The sequence below is a fragment of the Haliotis cracherodii genome, unplaced genomic scaffold (assembly GCF_022045235.1).
Source record: "Haliotis cracherodii isolate W230 unplaced genomic scaffold, xgHalCrac1.p SCAF_13, whole genome shotgun sequence".
Classification (NCBI taxonomy): domain Eukaryota; kingdom Metazoa; phylum Mollusca; class Gastropoda; order Lepetellida; family Haliotidae; genus Haliotis; species Haliotis cracherodii.
This window is the reverse complement of record NW_027266268.1, coordinates 2,708,577-2,727,735: the sequence shown is the minus strand read 5'-3', so window position 1 is coordinate 2,727,735 and position 19,159 is coordinate 2,708,577. Positions and strand designations below refer to the sequence as shown.

Genomic DNA, 19,159 nt, shown 5'->3' with positions numbered 1-19,159 from the left:
TAAATGTCGAATTGATGCTTATGTCCACTTCAATGATTGGACTGAACTACTTAAGCCTCTAATTTCCATTTGAATTGAATCTGGTTTGACTGGAATATGTTAGATGTGACAGCCATGTTGTTAGTTTGTGGCTTAACGACGCACTCGGTGGTCTGTAAATAATCGAACAATCGAATACTCAGACAGTCCAGTCATTGACATCATGAGCATCGATATACGCAATACGGTTTGTGATGACCTATTCTAGCCCGGATCTTCACGGGAGAGACAAGAAACCTAGGTTTGTGATGACCTATTCTACCCCGGATCTTCACGGGAGAGACAAGAAACCTAGGTTTGTGATGACCTATTCTACCCCGGATCTTCACGGGAGAGACAAGAAACCTAGGTTTGTGATGACCTATTCTACCCCGGATCTTCACGGGAGAGACAAGAAACCTGGGTCACACTATTAACCACAATAGACAAGTCACTATGTTGTGGCAATGTATGTCACACTATTAACCACAATAGACATGTCCCTATTTTGTCAGTGACAGTGTTGTGAAGATGTAGATCACATCTAAACCAAACATGTCGTGGTGGTGTAAAGATGTAGATCACATCTAAACCAAACATTTCGTGGTGGTCGGCATCACATTTTGTGTATATTCAGTTCGCCATCTGGGATAATTAAACACGACTGAAATTCAAGAATCAATAGTTCGTGCTGCGTTACATACCTCCAGTTATAGGCGAGTGTATGATATTGTATGCATAGTGTGCTGACATTAAGACGTGGAGATGACTCAGCTCCAGCCATCTACACAAGGCGTGTCCCAGTACAAGGCACATTGTAAAAACAACACCCGATCTTTAAGAGCAGAGGCGAGAGAGTACAGCGAGGTTATAGCGAGAGCATAGCGACAGTAACGAGCGACAGACGCCTCCTGTTTATCAGTTGTATGGAATCTAATACATATGACGCTGGCATTTGGTAACTAATTTGAAATGCACAAAGAACTTAACGAACTGAGTTAAAGGCAATATTGAGACAACATAGTTGCTTACTTCCGTACGGTATTGTGGACTATAAAACAAAATGTTAACAGTATAGTATTACTATTTCTAGAGAGACAGTTTACTCCCGGCCGACCATCCATTACTAAGAATGGCTCGCGGATGGAAGATATGAGTGGTAGCTGAAAAGTTTTGAGCTTATATTTTTTCAGCATAATTATCTCCGAGGTCAATACACTTCTGCCATATATGCTGGAGGACCTGGATCCAAGTGGTGTAGAAAGCTTCCTCCTGGTGGTGAAAAACGTCCTCCACAGCAGAAATGAAATGAAATTTGCTTAATATTTGACAGAAAGATCTTTATTCAGGTTTGGGAAGAGATAAACACTTAAAGGTGCCACATCTGGTGAATACGGTGGATGTTCAATGAGTTCAAAGCCACGGTTATGCACTGTCCTGATGGAACATCACACCTTTATTTTTGATATTCTCACACAGTTGGCTCAGCAGATTAACATCAAATTAGCCATCAAGGGTCTGACCTTTCGGGAGGTAGTCCTCCATTAGGGTTCCTTTGGAATCCCAGAAAACCAAAGCCATCACATTGCCAGCTTATAGAACAGATTTTGCCTTCTTCGGAGGAGACGTTAGATGTTTGCACGGCCTGGACTGGTGTTTACTCTGTAGCTGACTAAGCAACAGTCAAGTTGTCAACCCAAGACTCATCCAAGGTTAAAAGTCGCTCAACAAAATCTGCTGGGTTTGCTTCAAAACGACGTAAATTATCACGAAAGGTGACGAACTAGGAGCGTTTCTGACCCGGAGTCAGAGGCCTTGGAACCCAGTGTACTGAAACCTTTGTCATACCCAGTTACTTCTTCACAATGGTGTCAACTCTCCCATGAGAGATGCCTACTGTATTGGCTATGTGACGTGTGGTCAATCGGCAATCCCCCCCATAATCATATCGTGTATGTTATATACATTTTCCAGTTGAATGTCTTTCTGATCTTGATTCATCTTCGAGGCTCTATATTTCCCACTTAAACTCCGCTGACCACCTCTTTAACAGTGGCAACGAAAGGAGCACCTTCCCCTAAAGTTGACACCATGTCCGCATAGATAGCTGTTAGAGTTAGCCCTTTCAGTTAAAGATATTTGATGACAGCGCGATAGCTATACCCAAGAGAATACCTATCCACTTTGATGCCTGCAGAAATATGCTGCCTGGTTGTGTATTTGGTTCAAATGCAGCCTGTAGACGTGGAAAGTAGTGCACTGAATACATGCAAACTGTGAAGGGTGTACTGTACATCCTTCGTGGTTAGACTGGGAACTTCCAGCCTCGTCTGAGAGGACTGCAAATGTTAAATACTGGTCACAGAGAACAGTAATTCTCATAAAATCCAGAATTGAAGGGCAACTAGAATTCTACAGGTGTACACCATTCAATTGTAATGAGCGGAAATGCATCTGGGTAGCCGCTTCGAGAGTAACATATGCAGGAAACGTACCCTCGAACCACTACATTAACATCGCAATGGCGACACAGACAAAAATGGCGCCTTGATGGTTTATAGATTTCAAAATAGCTGTGTTTGTAATAAGTAGGAATTGGACATTCGTGATTCTGACTTGTGGGACGGCTCTGGTACCTAATCAGGCATGCCACACTCATGCATATATTCACATTCACGCGGGCAGGACAAATTCCTATTGCGGATGTTGTTTTTGTTCAAGAATCACAGTATGCCAGGGCTGCGTGAAGTCATCTGGCATGAGGAAATCCTATGTTATAGATCGAGAATTTTCTTGCAGTTGAGGTTATGAAGTCGATTATTTATTCATATCGAGTTTCTATCTTGTGGTTAATGCTCTATATACTTGGCATGAAAAACCACAAAGCTTTGGGAAAAAAACATTAAATAAATTTGGTTATGCGAGATACATATGGGCATTTGTGCATATTAAGGGCGACAACAGGCTTGTGGACCAAGCCATGATGATCTATTTCCTTAGAGTTTGGATCAGGAAGTTCGCAAAATGCAGCTTTTCAGAGGGGACAAACTAGGACGAGGATGCTCAGGACAGTGTTGTGTTATGAACCACCGACCAGTTTGTCTTCAGGAAACTTCGGAAATTAGTATCTGTTTTTTCGTTAGCTTTCAAACTATTGTACTTGATAGAAGAGTTTATTCTGCAAAATAAATTCTCAATTTAATTTGAATTGAAATGAAGTTTGGAAACGTCTTCAGTTGTAAACAGTGTTTTGAGATGCACTGTGTGTATGTGATATATGTATGTATAAACTACCTGGAACTACTGCGATTACATCAATGCCGTGATCAATACAAGTGTCTTCGGCTTAATAGACAAATAAATGCTTTCAGTGCTGAAAGTTTGGCAAGATAATTCTTGTGTTATAAATTTATGACGTATGCTTCTAGAGCAAAAATGAAAACGTTTAATGACGGATCCATCATGGACTCACCTGTTCCTACACTTACACTAATCACCCTACATCGCTATATTGAAGATAGCTGATGATAAGGTTAAATTATATGTTAAACTGATCCAGTGACGAATGTATTTTTTATCAGGTCGTAAAGTAGGCCGTAATCGATAAAACACGGAACACATTACGGCATAATGTACATTTTACTGTACATCCTAGGCAAGCCATGATGTACGTTAATAACGCTAAAATGGTATAGTGCTCATTTTATATCAGCTACTAATAAAACGAACATATTCTTCAATTAACTGCTATTTTACGGTATTTTCTTGGCCACATTTGCCTGTAACTTACGATAGAGTAAAGTGCGGTAGGTTCCCCTGTCTGGTACCCATATAATTCATTTAGTCAAGAACCTTGATGACGAGTTCTACCTGGCCGAGAGCGTATATAGGATGTCTCGTTGACCTAAGTACATGTATAATTGTATATTGGTGGACTCCAGATTCTCACGTGCTTTCAAAGGAGTACCAGATTAGGTGCATTTTATTGTTCACGATAGTTGTGATACTGTTAAATGCAACCGGTGCTTGTCGTAATCGTATCCCAATTGCGTGGATCGATGCTCATGATATCAATCACTGGGTTGTCTGGTTCAGACTCGACTGTTCACAGACGGCGGTCATAAAGTTGGAATATTGCAGAGGGTGGCGTCAAACAACAAACAAATAAAACATGTATACCAACACTCAACCGTTCATATAATGTAATCAGAAATGCTCATGACAGTTTATCATGTAAGTTGTTCGATATGCGCCACAAATACCTATGCATATAAGCAATGTTCTGTGTGGAAGGTGTGTTCATCTGCTCCGGTCTCCGGTCAAATACCTGTGCATGTAAGCAATGTTCTGTATGGAAAGTGTGTTCATCTGCCCCGGGATCCGGTCAAATACCTGTGCATGTAAGCAATGTTCTGTGTGGAAGGTGTGTTCATCTGCCCCGGCCTCTGGTCAAATACCTGTGCATGTAAGCAATGTTCTGTGTGGAAGGTGTGTTCATCTGCCCCGGCCTCCGGTCAAATACCTGTGCATGTAAGCAATGTTCTGTGTGGAAGGTGTGTTCATCTGCCCCGGCCTCTGGTCAAATACCTGTGCATGTAAGCAATGTTCTGTGTGGAAGGTGTGTTCATCTGCCCCGGCCTCCGGTCAAATACCTGTGCATGTAAGCATTGTTCTGTGTGGAAGGTGTGTTCATCTGCCCCGGCCTCCGGTCAAAATACCTGTGCATGTAAGCAATGTTCTGTGTGGAAGGTGTGTTCATCTGCTCCCGTCTCCGCTGATATCGATTCGGGGAAGGTATTGACAAAGGGGCGGTGTACATTTCACCTCGTGACGGCGACAGCTGCAGGTATTATGGGTCGCATTTCATGTTCATTGCAATGCCAATTTCATCTCTCATCGGTCACGATATTTCTAGGTCATGTGGGATTTAAGGCATTCGGTATGATGTACGTTAATTTCAGTCAACGTCACGTTATACATCAGCTGATCCTCTGTCACTTTCCAATCTCACCACTCACACACGCACACAAACACACAAACACGCTAACACATGCGCTAAATGTAGCAATACAAGGGTGTGTGTGTGTATGTGTGTGTGTGTGTGTGTCAATTTTTCATTATAAAACTGTTTCGACATACGGTACCAGGTGCATTCACGCATGACACCAACATTATTGTCAACACATAATACTAAATGAAATACACAACGGTGAAATATACACGCAATGCAGACAGTAACGGGGTTCTCCCACATCTCAGATACCGTGCATTCCAAACAAATATCAAGGCTGTGATGATGGTTAGCGGGCTACGAGAAATTAATGACAATTAAATGCAATTTTCTCCATGCACGGCTCATTCCGGTGGTTGTGATGGATCGATAGATGTATTGCTTAACATAGTTTGAATTATTGATAACTTAAGGTGTTCCCAATGATTTGTGAATAACAGTCCTTCGTTTGAAGAAGACCCATTGATTGTCCACTAAATACGTGTTCCACCGGCTCTCTCTGAATCTTCAAATTAGCTGCACCAATGTTTATACCATGCATCCCATTGGCCTGGGCAAATACTGCTAACTTGATTCACTCATATGATCCCTGTCGTTGCAATGTCCTAATTACGTTCTCATAATAATAGATCGTTTTGCAATTCATCATCACACACGCGTCTATCCGCTATCCGTCTAAGGCCCAGCATATGTGTACATTCTTCATGTGCTAAACACAAACATTGTTGAAACTAATAATTATACATATACACTAAATGTACGGTCAATTTGAAATGATGGTTTAATGTCAACATCATATTATTCTCTACAAACATAATGAAGTGCCCCAGGCTAGGTTTACCACGGACTTTAGAGCAGCGGTTGTCAATGTGATTAGCCCTGTTCATTGTGACAATACAGAAGTGCCATGTGGATCAGGGAGACTGAAATTACCAAGTCCGATAACATGTTGGTACCCTGAAATGAGCATCTGTCCACTGACCTGACATATGGTGGCGACAATAGCCGTGACGCAATTGGGGATAACGTTTCTCATTTACCTAGACGTTTATTTGGGGAATGTGGGCTACCTTTAATTGCACATTGTTGGGCTGATGTTTATAGCACGTTCTGACACTGGATATTAAGGGAGGAAGAATGCCATGCCGGCCTCACGCAGCGACGCTCGCGGGGCTTCAGACAGTTGTCAGGGGTGCTTTGTTATTGAGTTGATTAACCTGACATGAGTGACTTCTGAAATTATAAATCGAACTGTGTCCATACGGTTAATTAACTAAACTGAATGTATTATAAACACAACTGATCGTCTGCAACATGCTCACTAACTGTTTGCATGCTGTTTATTTATTGACACGTATGTTTGTGTTTGTTTCTTTTTTTACGCCGCAATATGCCAGCTATATGACTGTGACCTCGCGTCTGGACAAAACATGTCAGTGATTGATATTAAGAGCAACGACCCACGCCGTGGCTGTACAATGAACTGATCACCCAGTTCCAGATAGTCGCTTTGTTCGACAACTGTTAGGTATTTGGGGACGTACACCAACTCGGAATTCTACAAGGGGACACAAGTACAACTTGTATGTGTCTGCCAGTTGCCATGTAATATACCAAACAGGTCGACCGTGCAAAACATGCTGTCACGTGTTAGATTTCATTGTCATGCACCCAAGTTCAGCGCAAATAAGTCTTGTGACGTGTGAACCCGTATGTACGAGATTGAGCTGGACGTTCTTATACACCCTCCGATCTTCGGAAAATTGGGTGAAATCCGGGTGAAATATCCCTTTTACATTATCTTCTCTGAGTGTGTTTGCACACTTGAATCGAAAAATACCTTTCATATATCACTTAGACCACACAGTATGTTTTATTAAATTCTATTGGCACGCGCTCATGTACTGTCGCGTGCCACCCACACGTGTCGTTAAGGTTTTCGTGTGCGGACATTAAGCACTGACATCACGTGGAGCTCACGTGGAGGTCTGATTACGATTGTGAGATACACTAAATAGTCACCTTACATCTCCGGAAGGTACAGTGACACCCTCAATCAACCACTATCTGCTGCATGTATCTACATTTTTAAGATAGCTTCGCGGTAAATCGCAAAGAACAATTAAGGACAAGTTGTGGTTTATTTCACGATAAAACATTGACATCATTTCTGGAGATTCGAACATGCCCTCTCTACCTGATTACGTAGTAAATTGGACGACGTAAATTTTGAGAGGAAAGTGTCTAGTGAGTTGCTCACCATAGATGTAGCTGGGCAACGCAGATCAACGCAACGATCGCATTCAAAAGTGGGAAAGATATGGCATTCGGTATTTGGAGAAAAGGTCACGACAATCGAAGTGAAATCTTTTGAGAATATCCTGGAAATACCAAACTTAATCCCCCAGTTCATTAAATAGACTTTTCCATCTTTGCCGGTGTCGGATTGTATTCAGGGAGTCGTCATTATTGAAATACGGGTAAATAGTATTAAAGCTTGTACATTTTATCAACAAAGAGGTCGAACAAAATGTCGATATTTCATAAAAGAAATACTCCCCTCATTGTATATTCTCCCTGCAGTGTTATGTTGTACGATAAACAACCCCCACTCTGGTAATACCAGAATTCTATGTTCCCAGTGTGGCCTCATATATGATGTATACCAGAATTCTATGTTCCCAGTGTGGCCTCATATATGATGTATACCAGAATTCTATGTTCCCAGTGTGGCCTCATATATGATGTATACCAGAATTCTATGTTCCCAGTGTGGCCTCATATATGATGTATACCAGAATTCTATGTTCCCAGTGTGGCCTCATATATGATGTATACCAGAATTCTATGTTCCCAGTGTGGCCTCATATATGATGTATACCAGAATTCTATGTTCCCAGTGTGGCCTCATATATGATGTATACCAGAATTCTATGTTCCCAGTGTGGCCTCATATATGATGTATACCAGAATTCTATGTTCCCAGTTTGGCCTCATATATGATGTATACCAGAATTCTATGTTCCCAGTGTGGCCTCATATATGATGTATACCAGAATTCTATGTTCCCAGTGTGGCCTCATATATGATGTATACTAGAATTCTATGTTCCCAGTGTGGCCTCATATATGATGTATACTAGAATTCTATGTTCCCAGTGTGGCCTCATATATGATGTATACCAGAATTCTATGTTCCCAGTTTGGCCTCATATATGATGTATACCAGAATTCTATGTTCCCAGTTTGGCCTCATATATGATGTATACTAGAATTCTATGTTCCCAGTGTGGCCTCATATATGATGTATACCAGAATTCTATGTTCCCAGTTTGGCCTCATATATGATGTATACTAGAATTCTATGTTCCCAGTGTGGCCTCATATATGATGTATACTAGAATTCTATGTTCCCAGTGTGGCCTCATATATGATGTATACTAGAATTCTATGTTCCCAGTTAGGCCTCATATATGATGTATGCTAGAATTCTATGTTCCCAGTGTAGACTCATATATGATGTTTACTAGAATTCTATGTTAAAAAGTTCAGGCGATGTCTATGCTGCACGTGCATACTGTTTACCGGAGAGGAAGACGCCACGCGTCACACTTTGTGCGGTATTCTGACGTCCATATGATGGTATATTGTGGCTGGAAAGATCGAACTATTATCTCCATCTACAGCTGATTAATTACTGTAATTGCGGTGTGGGTGGACTTGGGAATTTAAGCTACATTGTATGGCCAATTATTTGTTGACCGTAACTTGAATATTTGATACATGTCAATTATCTTCAGATAATTATAATGATTATATTTATATTTATCGGTGAAATAAGTTGCATTGATGCCATCGCGAGTTCCCTGTGCAATGTATATCGCCAGTGTCAATATCTAACACTAAAGGTCGCGATTAGGGCTCTGACACATGTCAAATAGGATTGTTTATGGGGAAAGGTTACACCGACTAATTTCATATTGGCTGTTGTGATCATACACAGTAACGTTTAGAGAAAGAAAAGCTTTGAGATATCAATTAAGGAATGACAACATTTAAAGGTTACTATCCACGTAATGAAACTGATCGATCATAAGCTTAAATGTCAACACTAGGCAGCAGGGGGCACCTTTACTCTCCATGGGGCACTTGGGTAGCACATGGCACAGCCCACCGCTGCCTTACCGGTCAGAGGAGGTGCATCGTACAGATTTGGGGGGTAGTGGGGTCCGGCGGAATGGGAGAACGGGGGAGTGAGTAGGGAAGCAGGGTGGGTGGGGTCGAGTTTGAAGCATTTCAATGAGATATTGTTTCTGTTCAAACTCATTTTCAGCGTTTTATTTATACATCCAGGTTATACCGCCTTATGATTTAGAGCCACATATAGTAAGATGAAGACTTATAGGGGCCACTGTGTTCAGTCTGGTATGTTTTTAGTGCATTAACATTGACATATCTTGTACACACTCGTCACAGGCAGTACTAGATAAGTCCCAACTGATGATACATGGTATTGATTTACAGCACCGAGTCATGTAAACACTGTTCCAGTCTGATTAAGCAATGACATAAAAATATGCCACTGGGAATATCCTAGCTAGTGAAGGCCACCCTTCGTCGTAATGTTATGAAAATGTAGACTGACATGGCGTCAGAGCAGCAACATGGCGTGAAGCATCTGTACGTTAACCACAGCTGACGCCAGGCTTTATTATTCTACGTTTCTATCGAATATCTACTTTGAATACCTACATTGCACATACGTTGTTCACCAAACAGTACTTAAATCGAAGGAACAAAACGTTGGATCACGTGACAAGTAGGAGTGGTTGATGCATTATCATTGAAGGGAAGATTGGCGTCAGCATCGATAGTTTCGCTGTAATACTATGAATACGAAGCATTACATATATGAGTTACTTTGTGTGACTATTAAACGAGTTATAGCCCTAAGAAATATTTTATTACTTCAAACGTCAACGTATGACATGTTTGCTGGGGTGATATTTCGTTTAGCCTGAAAACAAAATGGCCACCGGATTTCTACAGATTGAATAAGCAACGGCGCCATGTCAGTCAAAGCCCCGATTACATGAAGTTAATCTTGAATTTACGTATGTTATGAATTTACATAATGTCTGTGACGTGGGTGAAATGTACACGGGGATCTGCCAGTCAGGAGAGACTGAAACTGACCTGATGGACGGGCGATAACAGTTTCACATGTTCATTCTACTTAGCAAATACGAGTGGGCGTGCGAGAACAACATCCCAACATGTTTCTTTGCCACAGCAGGACGACTAGCACTTACATCAACTCATACATGGAAAGTAAATGCAATTATCTAGCTATTTTGGGAGCAAAATGATACGATTGTGCGAATCTAATCATAACATTTAGCAGTCTAAATTTTCACCTGGAAGCCTCTCTCGGTGGATTAAATGTGATGTTTCTATACCCTGTACACTCTATACACAACACCCGTAGAGTTCCAAGTAGACATCAACAAGTTATTAATGGCGAGATAACGTTCAGATGAAAGTGTTTTCCAAATTTGACATACTTTCATAATTTCTAGTTTCTTAATGCCACACTTTAAGCCACAATACCTTATTGAGATCTGGGGACACATTCAAACGGCGATGCAGCTTTTTGTGTGGAAATAACGTTTTAGTGTGTACATGTAACATGTGAAGACGAAACATCAGGTTTTTGCATACTATTTGGTCCTACAAAATACAACATCCAAGGTACTTTAATGTCAATTTTCAGACTATTCAAACACAGTATGTAAAGAAACTGGTGTTTAAAGAAGGATGGAAAGTTCTCCTACCAGAAACTGCACATTAGTAATCGTCGGAAAATCAATGAAGTAAGAATGGTGAAAAATATACTCACATTTTCTTGTCCATATTGGAATAATTTTCATCGAATCACACTTATTTTTCACATGCATATTCAAAAGGATATCCCCATTCAATGATGATCTTGGCATATTTTCTGATAAAGTTCTCCTCACTAAAAATGAAGAGCGAACGGTTGCTTGACGCGGCCATTCCTGGGAGACTCAAGTGAGCGGCACGTCTAGAAAGATGTCCTAGGGAGCCGTCATAGGGGCCTGAATAGTCTCCATCATCACCTTGGCCGCTGTGGGCTTGAAATGTTGCCATCCTACAACAACACAAAACACAATATCAAACACGGGGAGCAGACGAGATGAGTTCGTCTCCATTAGAGAAAGATGTGTTGGTCCCTCGTAGACGAGACTAATCTCAGCAGCGACTGAGTTCTCATGTCTCTGTATACGGTAACGTTAGACGGTGCTTTGACGGTTGCTGTAAAATCACAATTAATCCTCAGAGACTTGAGTTAGTTTGTTAAAATCCGGTAAGATGCGACCGTACGACAGAGCATATACACGTCAAACCTCGATAGCACGGTGTGTTCCGCATTGTTTGCGCCACAGCCAATGTAATGGCCTAACCACTTGTCGCCACGAGCGGAATAATTGCTATTTAAAGCCACACATCCAAAGTCCTATTCTGCAGTCTCTGTCACACAACGCGAGAATTCCGACTGGAACTAGTGTCAGCTGGGGAGAGATGTCGTCTGCGACTTGCTTCCACGAGGTTGGAGGGTCTGGTCGCTACCATTTTCTCCCCGCCACGCTGTGAACCCGCTCCATGGATAATTAATGACCCTATTGTTAAAATATATATTGACAACAGTGGCAGATATACGTCGAACCAATCAGACTGTGGCGACCAAAGTGTATTATTTGAAGCCTTGAAAATTTAACAGTCTGACGTCATTGGTTAAGTTTGGACACAAGAGGATCAGCTGGTGGTCGTTGTGGAAAGGGTGCATACATAACAGCTAAACTATGCTAATGAGTCCTGCTCTCTCACAACCAACTAGCAACGCCCCCGGCACGAGATTTCATTGAAAAATCTTCACGGATCAATTCTCCGGCCAACCATGTCCACATTTAGTAGTGAGAATCTGCGCAATATTTATGTATTCTTGTGTCGTCTGCTAAATTCAATTGCATCGTGTGCCCTGTTCGCTCTCCCTACACCGCGCACTCATTTTGTCTTCAGCCATCTACACTCGAATATTGATTTTCTCCTGCTGGACTGTAGGAGTCTACGGGCAGAGGGAAATCGCACACAATTTGAACCTATTTTACCCCGAATCGATAAGGCAGTAATTTAAACTAACCCAGAAGGCCTGTGCTCCGCGCCACCATGCACGAACCGGTCAGCTTCAACTAAGAATGGTCTAACCGGAAGCCGCCATTTTGCCACTGACTTAGTAGCTTACACAGAAACAATCGTTTGAGTTGGAGCGGTCTGTCCTCTTCTAGCTATGTGCATCAGTCTGTTATCTATCTATCGATTCAAAACATCGCGACATTGGTGCCGTCTCTTTCCATGTTTGAATGAACTATATTTAGATACTCTAAAGTGCACATTAGGTCAAAGTAATAGTTTGATTTGTTAGTGTTGGGTTTGACCCAGATCAGAATAATCAGTATCTGATGAATCGTACTTGCTATCTCCATCAGCACTCTGGGGTTCCTTGATTACAGGCAGTTTCACAGAACGCATATGCATATCTCAATCACAACCGGGCTAAAACAATAATACGTACATATAGTATCCAATGCACTATCATTTAGGCACTATGGGAAAACTGACCTATCAAGTCAATTCGATATAATTTCATGGCCACATGCCATTGAATTGGGTACCTGTCTGAGATCTGAACAGGGGCATAATGCAAGTTACTTCACAAGGGAAACTGTCCACTGATCTTCAGAGACACCAACTCATGTCATCTTGATTTGGACATTACATATTGTAGGTTATTGCCGAGGACGAGAGCACAATTTGATACTTGACCTAGCTCCACTCCAGATGGTCGGTATGTCATCCACTACCGCTGTATACCACAGCTGTGCAGCAGCCCAAGGCGCGACATGACGCCCGCTATACCGTTGTTTGCTCTAATTAACGTTGAATATACCTTATCTAGTCGGACACATGTTTTACGGCCAAACAACACTTGATGTATGTTTCAAGACCACTGTGCAATGGTGACAGGTTATTAAGTGATGTGACAGGTAGGAACCGGCAGCTCGATGACAATGTATTGGGGAGCTTCTGGCTGAGGCTGCATTCAGTAGGGATATCCTTTCGTGACGATCAATTTTCTAAAGCGATATATTACAATACAGATATGGAAGTGGTATTTCTGGAGTGAGATTACTAACCTAATACCACCATACAGACATGAAGTGGTATATCAGGAGCCGGAGAACTGACTTCAAACTTGGCTGCGCTGGTGTCTTATGTTTTTAGCTCAGGTGGGCAAATCAGTGGAAGGGAATTGGCTATTTGACCACCATTGAATGATATACGATCATCGATATACCTGAAGCTGAAGTCTTGGTTAAATTCCCTTATCATACCTCCATGTCAGAAAGACGAGATCTGATTGGTCCATGTGATCTTGATAAAATACTATGTACCTCGCCTTGGAGGGAAAGACATTTCTCAGCGGATGAATATCCCTTATACCCCGCCACGAACAAGACAGGCTCTACGTGGATTTCTGAGAGACAGAATACATCCCTTATACCACTAATGCAAAAAGCCCACGCTTTTTACAAGTCAATCAATGTGACGTGACATAGCACCAGTTAACTTCAGATCAATCGAACAGCTGTTTCCCATCAATTTTGAATTACTTTTAATTCTTTTACAATGTCATATTATAACATGACGGTAAGATAAATTCGTTGTTGCCCCGGTCTCCCCCCGGCTAGTGGTATAAAACCTGACGCGGGACGCACAAAACCCATGTAGCCAGAGTGACCCTGCATAATTCTTGCCTACATTTGCCAACAGCAGCAGAAATTCTGACTTCTCTTCATAAAGAAACAGACCAGTAAGGAGGGGAGCACAGTTGGTGCCTAGGGGGGATGATTTCTGGCCCAAATTCTACATAGATGTTATCTATGAAGAAGACCAACATGTCACATGTTGTTTTGGAAATGACATTTGCTTTCATTTCTGACGAATTGTCCTTTGAAGATAGAAATGTAACTATGGCAACCACAGTACAGACCGGATGCAGAACTGAAAGTGGCTTTTCCAGAGTGAAATACCTAACTTCATGCTTCCACAAAAACAGGAAAATACTATTTCCAGATGTGGGAAGCCTAATCTCACAGCACGATATAGAAAATAGTATGTCCTGGTATATTCAACATCGCGGGATCATACTGACGGGAAGGTATTTCTGGAAACAGGTATATAACCTCTCAGATCGATAAAGAAAGAAAAGTAGTCATTCGATCTACGCAACTGTGATACGATAGCATGCATCAACCAAATCAGCGAGCCTGACCACTCGTTCCCGATAGCCGCCTTTTACGACAAGCATAGTCGCTTTTTAGATCAAGCCTGGGTTGCTGAAGACCTGTTCTACCGATAAACACCAACAAACTGTGTTTGTAACCTCTCTGCACGATACTTACATGCCCTTAGTATCTTTCAGTCAGATATCTAACGACATATGACACAGTAGCCCCGAAACGCATCGTATAAATACAAATAAAGAAATTGTTATATTCCTTGTCATAGATGAAGTGACTTCTTCGATGGGAATTTAGAAGTTGGAGTACTAAGTAAGGATAAGAATTTATGGATGTACAATTTCTTTATTACAATTAAGAGCGACGTTTCGGTGTAGGTCTTGCTTGATAACGGTGTTAGAACCTACACCGAAACGTCGCTCTTAATTGTAATAAAGAAGTTGTTCATCCATAGATTCTTACCCTCAACATAGATGAGGTTTAACTTCACGTTCAAGATTATTGCACTTATATAGCGACGTGCATGCACGTGTGTGTGTGGCTGCTTGTACTAGTCCGGAGTAATGCCGATTGTATAGTGCTAGACCACTGAGATACCATGCCGCAGTTTAACATGGATACCCCACTCAGATACAGTTTACTGTCTCCGAGCCGACCAGTCCTTGTTTGTTGCCGAGCGTCAGACAGGGTAACAATAAGACCCATTTTTAAACGTCTTTAGCTGTGACGAGGCAGGGGATCATGCACTCAACCCCCGCTCCCCGGGCAGACTTCTACCACTAGACCACGGAGGCGGTCTTCTTGCCATATGTTTATTCAACTGCTCAATGCCTTTAAGAACTCTCTAACCTCATACTATGACAATAGAATTCCCAGACTGGCGGTATCTACCCCCATAGAATGATACAAACGGGGTTATAGTATTTCTAGAATGACAAAAATAAGTTCAGAGAGGTATGTGCCATTTTTTTAGAGCGGGGCACACAGTTAGTATATAGAGTATGATAAAAACAGCAAGGTAGCGTTTCTCGAGTGAAATATCAACCCCAGTAGCGGGGAATGCAGTAAATAAATACAAGGAAGCCCTTCCACAATTATAAGAAATCTCCACTTGCACTGTATGATTTCGACTATATCATGAGCATGTGTTTAGGAATCACCTTCAAATAGTGACTACACCAGGCATTCGCGAAAGGTGAGCGTATCCTGGCCCACCTATGGCATCCGTCACAAACACATGCAAATGCAAGTCAATTGTTTAGGCCTACCTGAAAACACAGGATCATATGGTAAAAGTGAAAATAGGGAATTGCATACAACACTATTTGTGTCACTGGGGTGTCAAACGTAGAGGAATCCTCCTCATGTCGACCATAACAACCTTTAAAACGTTTTACCAAGACTGTGAATGTTGTAACCCTGATCAAACAACTTTTGAGCACGAGTCGTATGCCGTTCTTTGGAATCACCGTGACTTGCTCGGTTGTACCACACAACGTGTGAAATCTGGACAGATAACACAGTCTGTAGCTGCTGGTATAGTGCTGCTCTACATAAAGGGGTAGTTGACAGTACGTCACCCCACTGATAGTGACGTTTGCTGTCACTCTGGAGTTTCATGAACAGATCTAAATATGAAACAGGTGAGGATGTTTCACTGGTCTCAACATTGTACAAGCGTTGTCTCAGTAAACTTCAAATGACATTTGCTTTCATTTTTGACAAAACGTCCTGAACCTTTGGAGATAGGGATGCAACTATAGCGATGGTCACCACGTTTAGTGACCATTGACCCCAGGATCAAGTAACGAGGCTTTCCCTGAACACGACACACACCCTCATAATACGATAATGATCGGAAAGTAGTGTTCCTGGAGTGATACATCTCCGAACTTAGCACGTGGAAATGAGACATCTCCGAACTTAGCACGTGGAAACGGCAACCCACCCCACTTTGCCATATGCCGACGGGGGAGGGGGTGCTGCCTTGGCATTTGGCACTGAACATTCACCATTAGCCACAGTCAATGTTTCTTAAACTTCGTACTCCGAAATATGCTCTTTATCGAGCCTGGGCCAGACAATCCAATGATTGATATCACGACTATCAATCAACGTAAATGGGATATGATGACATGCAATCAGCAAAGACAACGAGTCTTACCATCAGGTTTATATAGTCTCCTCTTACGACAAGCAATTGTTCCAGTGGCCTAATTTGTATCCGGAATCTTCGCGGGTTGCCAGTCAGTAGTACAATCTATACAATCTACGATCTATAGGGAAATCTACAGGCATCACATTCACCAGCCTGTTATATAGTAACTTCTTATCATTAGGCAACAGTCACCTGAAGGAGACCACAAAGCCATCGTGAATAATTAAGTATGCCCAGCGTGTTAATGTCAGCCAAGCCAGCACACCGCCTGTCAGCAGGTGTTGCAGAGAATCACACCGTCATGAAGATTGCATCTGGCTGCTTGTCGATAACAGAATGAAGTATACACAAGCCCTCAGATCATCTACCCCGGTGTGTTGTATACGCAGGAATGCAACTGTAGGCTTACAGTATCACAATATCAATTCCCATTGAAGCTCTGCTGGCAAACATGCGTTCAGCGTGACTGTAACTAGTCAGAAAGTAAATCGTCAAGGCAGAACCAAATACAAGTTCACACGTGGCATTGGTGTTAAAATTGTTTAAAAACTTCTAAGACACGTTTTCATCTTTGAAAATAAGTAGTCTAAACAGAAAAACAGGATTGGTAATATGAAGTTATCAAATAATCACATTTGTACAGAGAAGACAGAGAAGTTCGCCTAAAATGCTCGTGTATTTTCCCCTTAAGTGCTCGTGTAGGTTCCCCTAAAGTACTCGTGTACGTTCCTCTAAAATGCTCGTGTAGGTTTCACTAAAGTGGTCGTGTAAGTTCCTCTAAAATGCTCGTGTAGGTTTCACTAAAGTGGTCGTGTAGGTTTCACTAAAGTGGTCGTGTAGGTTTCACTAAAGTGGTCGTGTAAGTTCCTCTAAAATGCTCGTGTAGGTTTCACTAAAGTGGTCGTGTAGGTTCCCCTAAAGTACTCGTGTACGTTCCTCTAAAATGCTCGTGTAGGTTTCACTAAAGTGGTCGTGTAGGTTTCACTAAAGTGGTCGTGTAAGTTCATCTAAAGTGGGCGTGTAAGTTCCCCTAAAGTGGGCGTGTAAGTCCCCCTAACGTGCTCGTGTAAGTTCCCCTAACGTGCACGTGTGCCTTACCCTTAAGTGCTCGTGTACGTTCCTCTAACGTGCTCGTGCAAGTTCCCCTAAAGTGCTCGTGTAAGTTCCCTTAACGTGCACGTGTAAGTTCCCCTAAATTGCACGTGTAGATTTCCCTAGCGTCTGCCATCTACAGTCTGCCAATCCACCCAGTACAGACACCCCCCCCCCCCCACCCCCCACCCCACCTTTAACGAAGGTGCATGGTGACGTTTAGATATTGCCTTGAGGAACTGACAGATAGTCGCTGCCTTGCAATGAAAGTAGTGAGCTTCCGCTGATTCTGATTATTATCTAGATGGCCAAACATGAGAAAGTGTATAAGTAAATGAGTTTTTCAATGAAATATTCAAACCGTCTTAAGGATTTCAATATGCCCGAGACTAGAACGTGTTTGGGAAGCAGTTCAAAGCTCGATGACGGGTAAGAGATTTAATTCCTTAAGTTTTTGGGACGTACGACATCCCATTCCTTTAGCATAAATGTGAAAATGTTGACATGCTCAAAGAGTTTTTCACGAAGGAAAACACCAGAAATCATAGTATTATTGCAAAAATGTCTTCCAATCATAGCACATCCTAAGTTAGAAGGTTCTTGGAAGGGAACTCTCCCCAACCCCTCCCCACGAATAAGAAATTAAAACACTGGAACATTGCTGCATTTACTGCTAGTGATGAAGTACACGTTCATAAGATTCTTCGAGAGTTCACCGAACCTCAAAATGTCCTTAAATAATTAAGCATTGAATTCTTATCGTCGGAATAAGAGCCAATCAAAGAATAGACAGCTTGCCTTGGACTACCCGGTGAATAATATAAGGATTCAGACCCTAATGTCGTATTGGCTGTCCAAGATCGTCAGATTATATATAAGTTATTCATAAGATACGAGATTGAGCGAGTACAAACGGTGGAAGTTACTATGTCAGGACCACTATCAGAAAGAGACAGGGTCCTTACTGATGGATGCATTAAATAGAATGCCCTCATCAGCATAATGTATATTCAGCCGAGCTTTATCATGCTGCCAGGGCTTCTGACTGTAATGTCTCCACTGAGCGCTTATGTTATCACTGGAATGTCGGAGGACAAGGTTACTCCCACTCTTGAAGATGCCAGAATTGAGTAGAGGTACAACCTTGCTTAAAGGAACAATATGCTGCACGGGTATTAAGACAAAACCGGATGTAGCTATTCAGCATGGAGGGAACATTACCATAGTCAGGCCACAAAGGAATACGCTGTGTAGGGTGGAATATAGATACAACCTTGTATAAAGGAGGAATACGCTGTGTAGGGTGGAATATAGATACAGCCTTGTATAAAGGAGGAATACGCTGTGTAGGGTAGAATATAGATACAACCTTGTATAAAGGAGGAATACGCTGTGTAGGGTGGAATATAGATACAACCTTGTATAAAGGAGGAATACGCTGTGTAGGGTGGAATATAGATACAACCTTGTATAAAGGAGGAATACGCTGTGTAGGGTG

At 42.0% G+C, this 19,159-nt stretch overlaps 1 protein-coding gene across 35 annotated transcripts in view; it reads right to left on the bottom strand.

Moving 5' to 3' along the window:
• The window catches only part of LOC139459502 (voltage-dependent calcium channel type A subunit alpha-1-like), a 415,048-nt gene that overhangs the window by 126,446 nt on the left and 269,443 nt on the right, over positions 1-19,159 (bottom strand). For all 35 annotated transcript variants that reach the window (XM_071240977.1, XM_071240991.1, XM_071240992.1 and 32 more), the window contains one exon: positions 11,000-11,200. In XM_071240977.1, the coding sequence (XP_071097078.1) occupies positions 11,000-11,200 (201 nt within the window). The remainder of the gene's footprint in view (positions 1-10,999; positions 11,201-19,159) is intronic.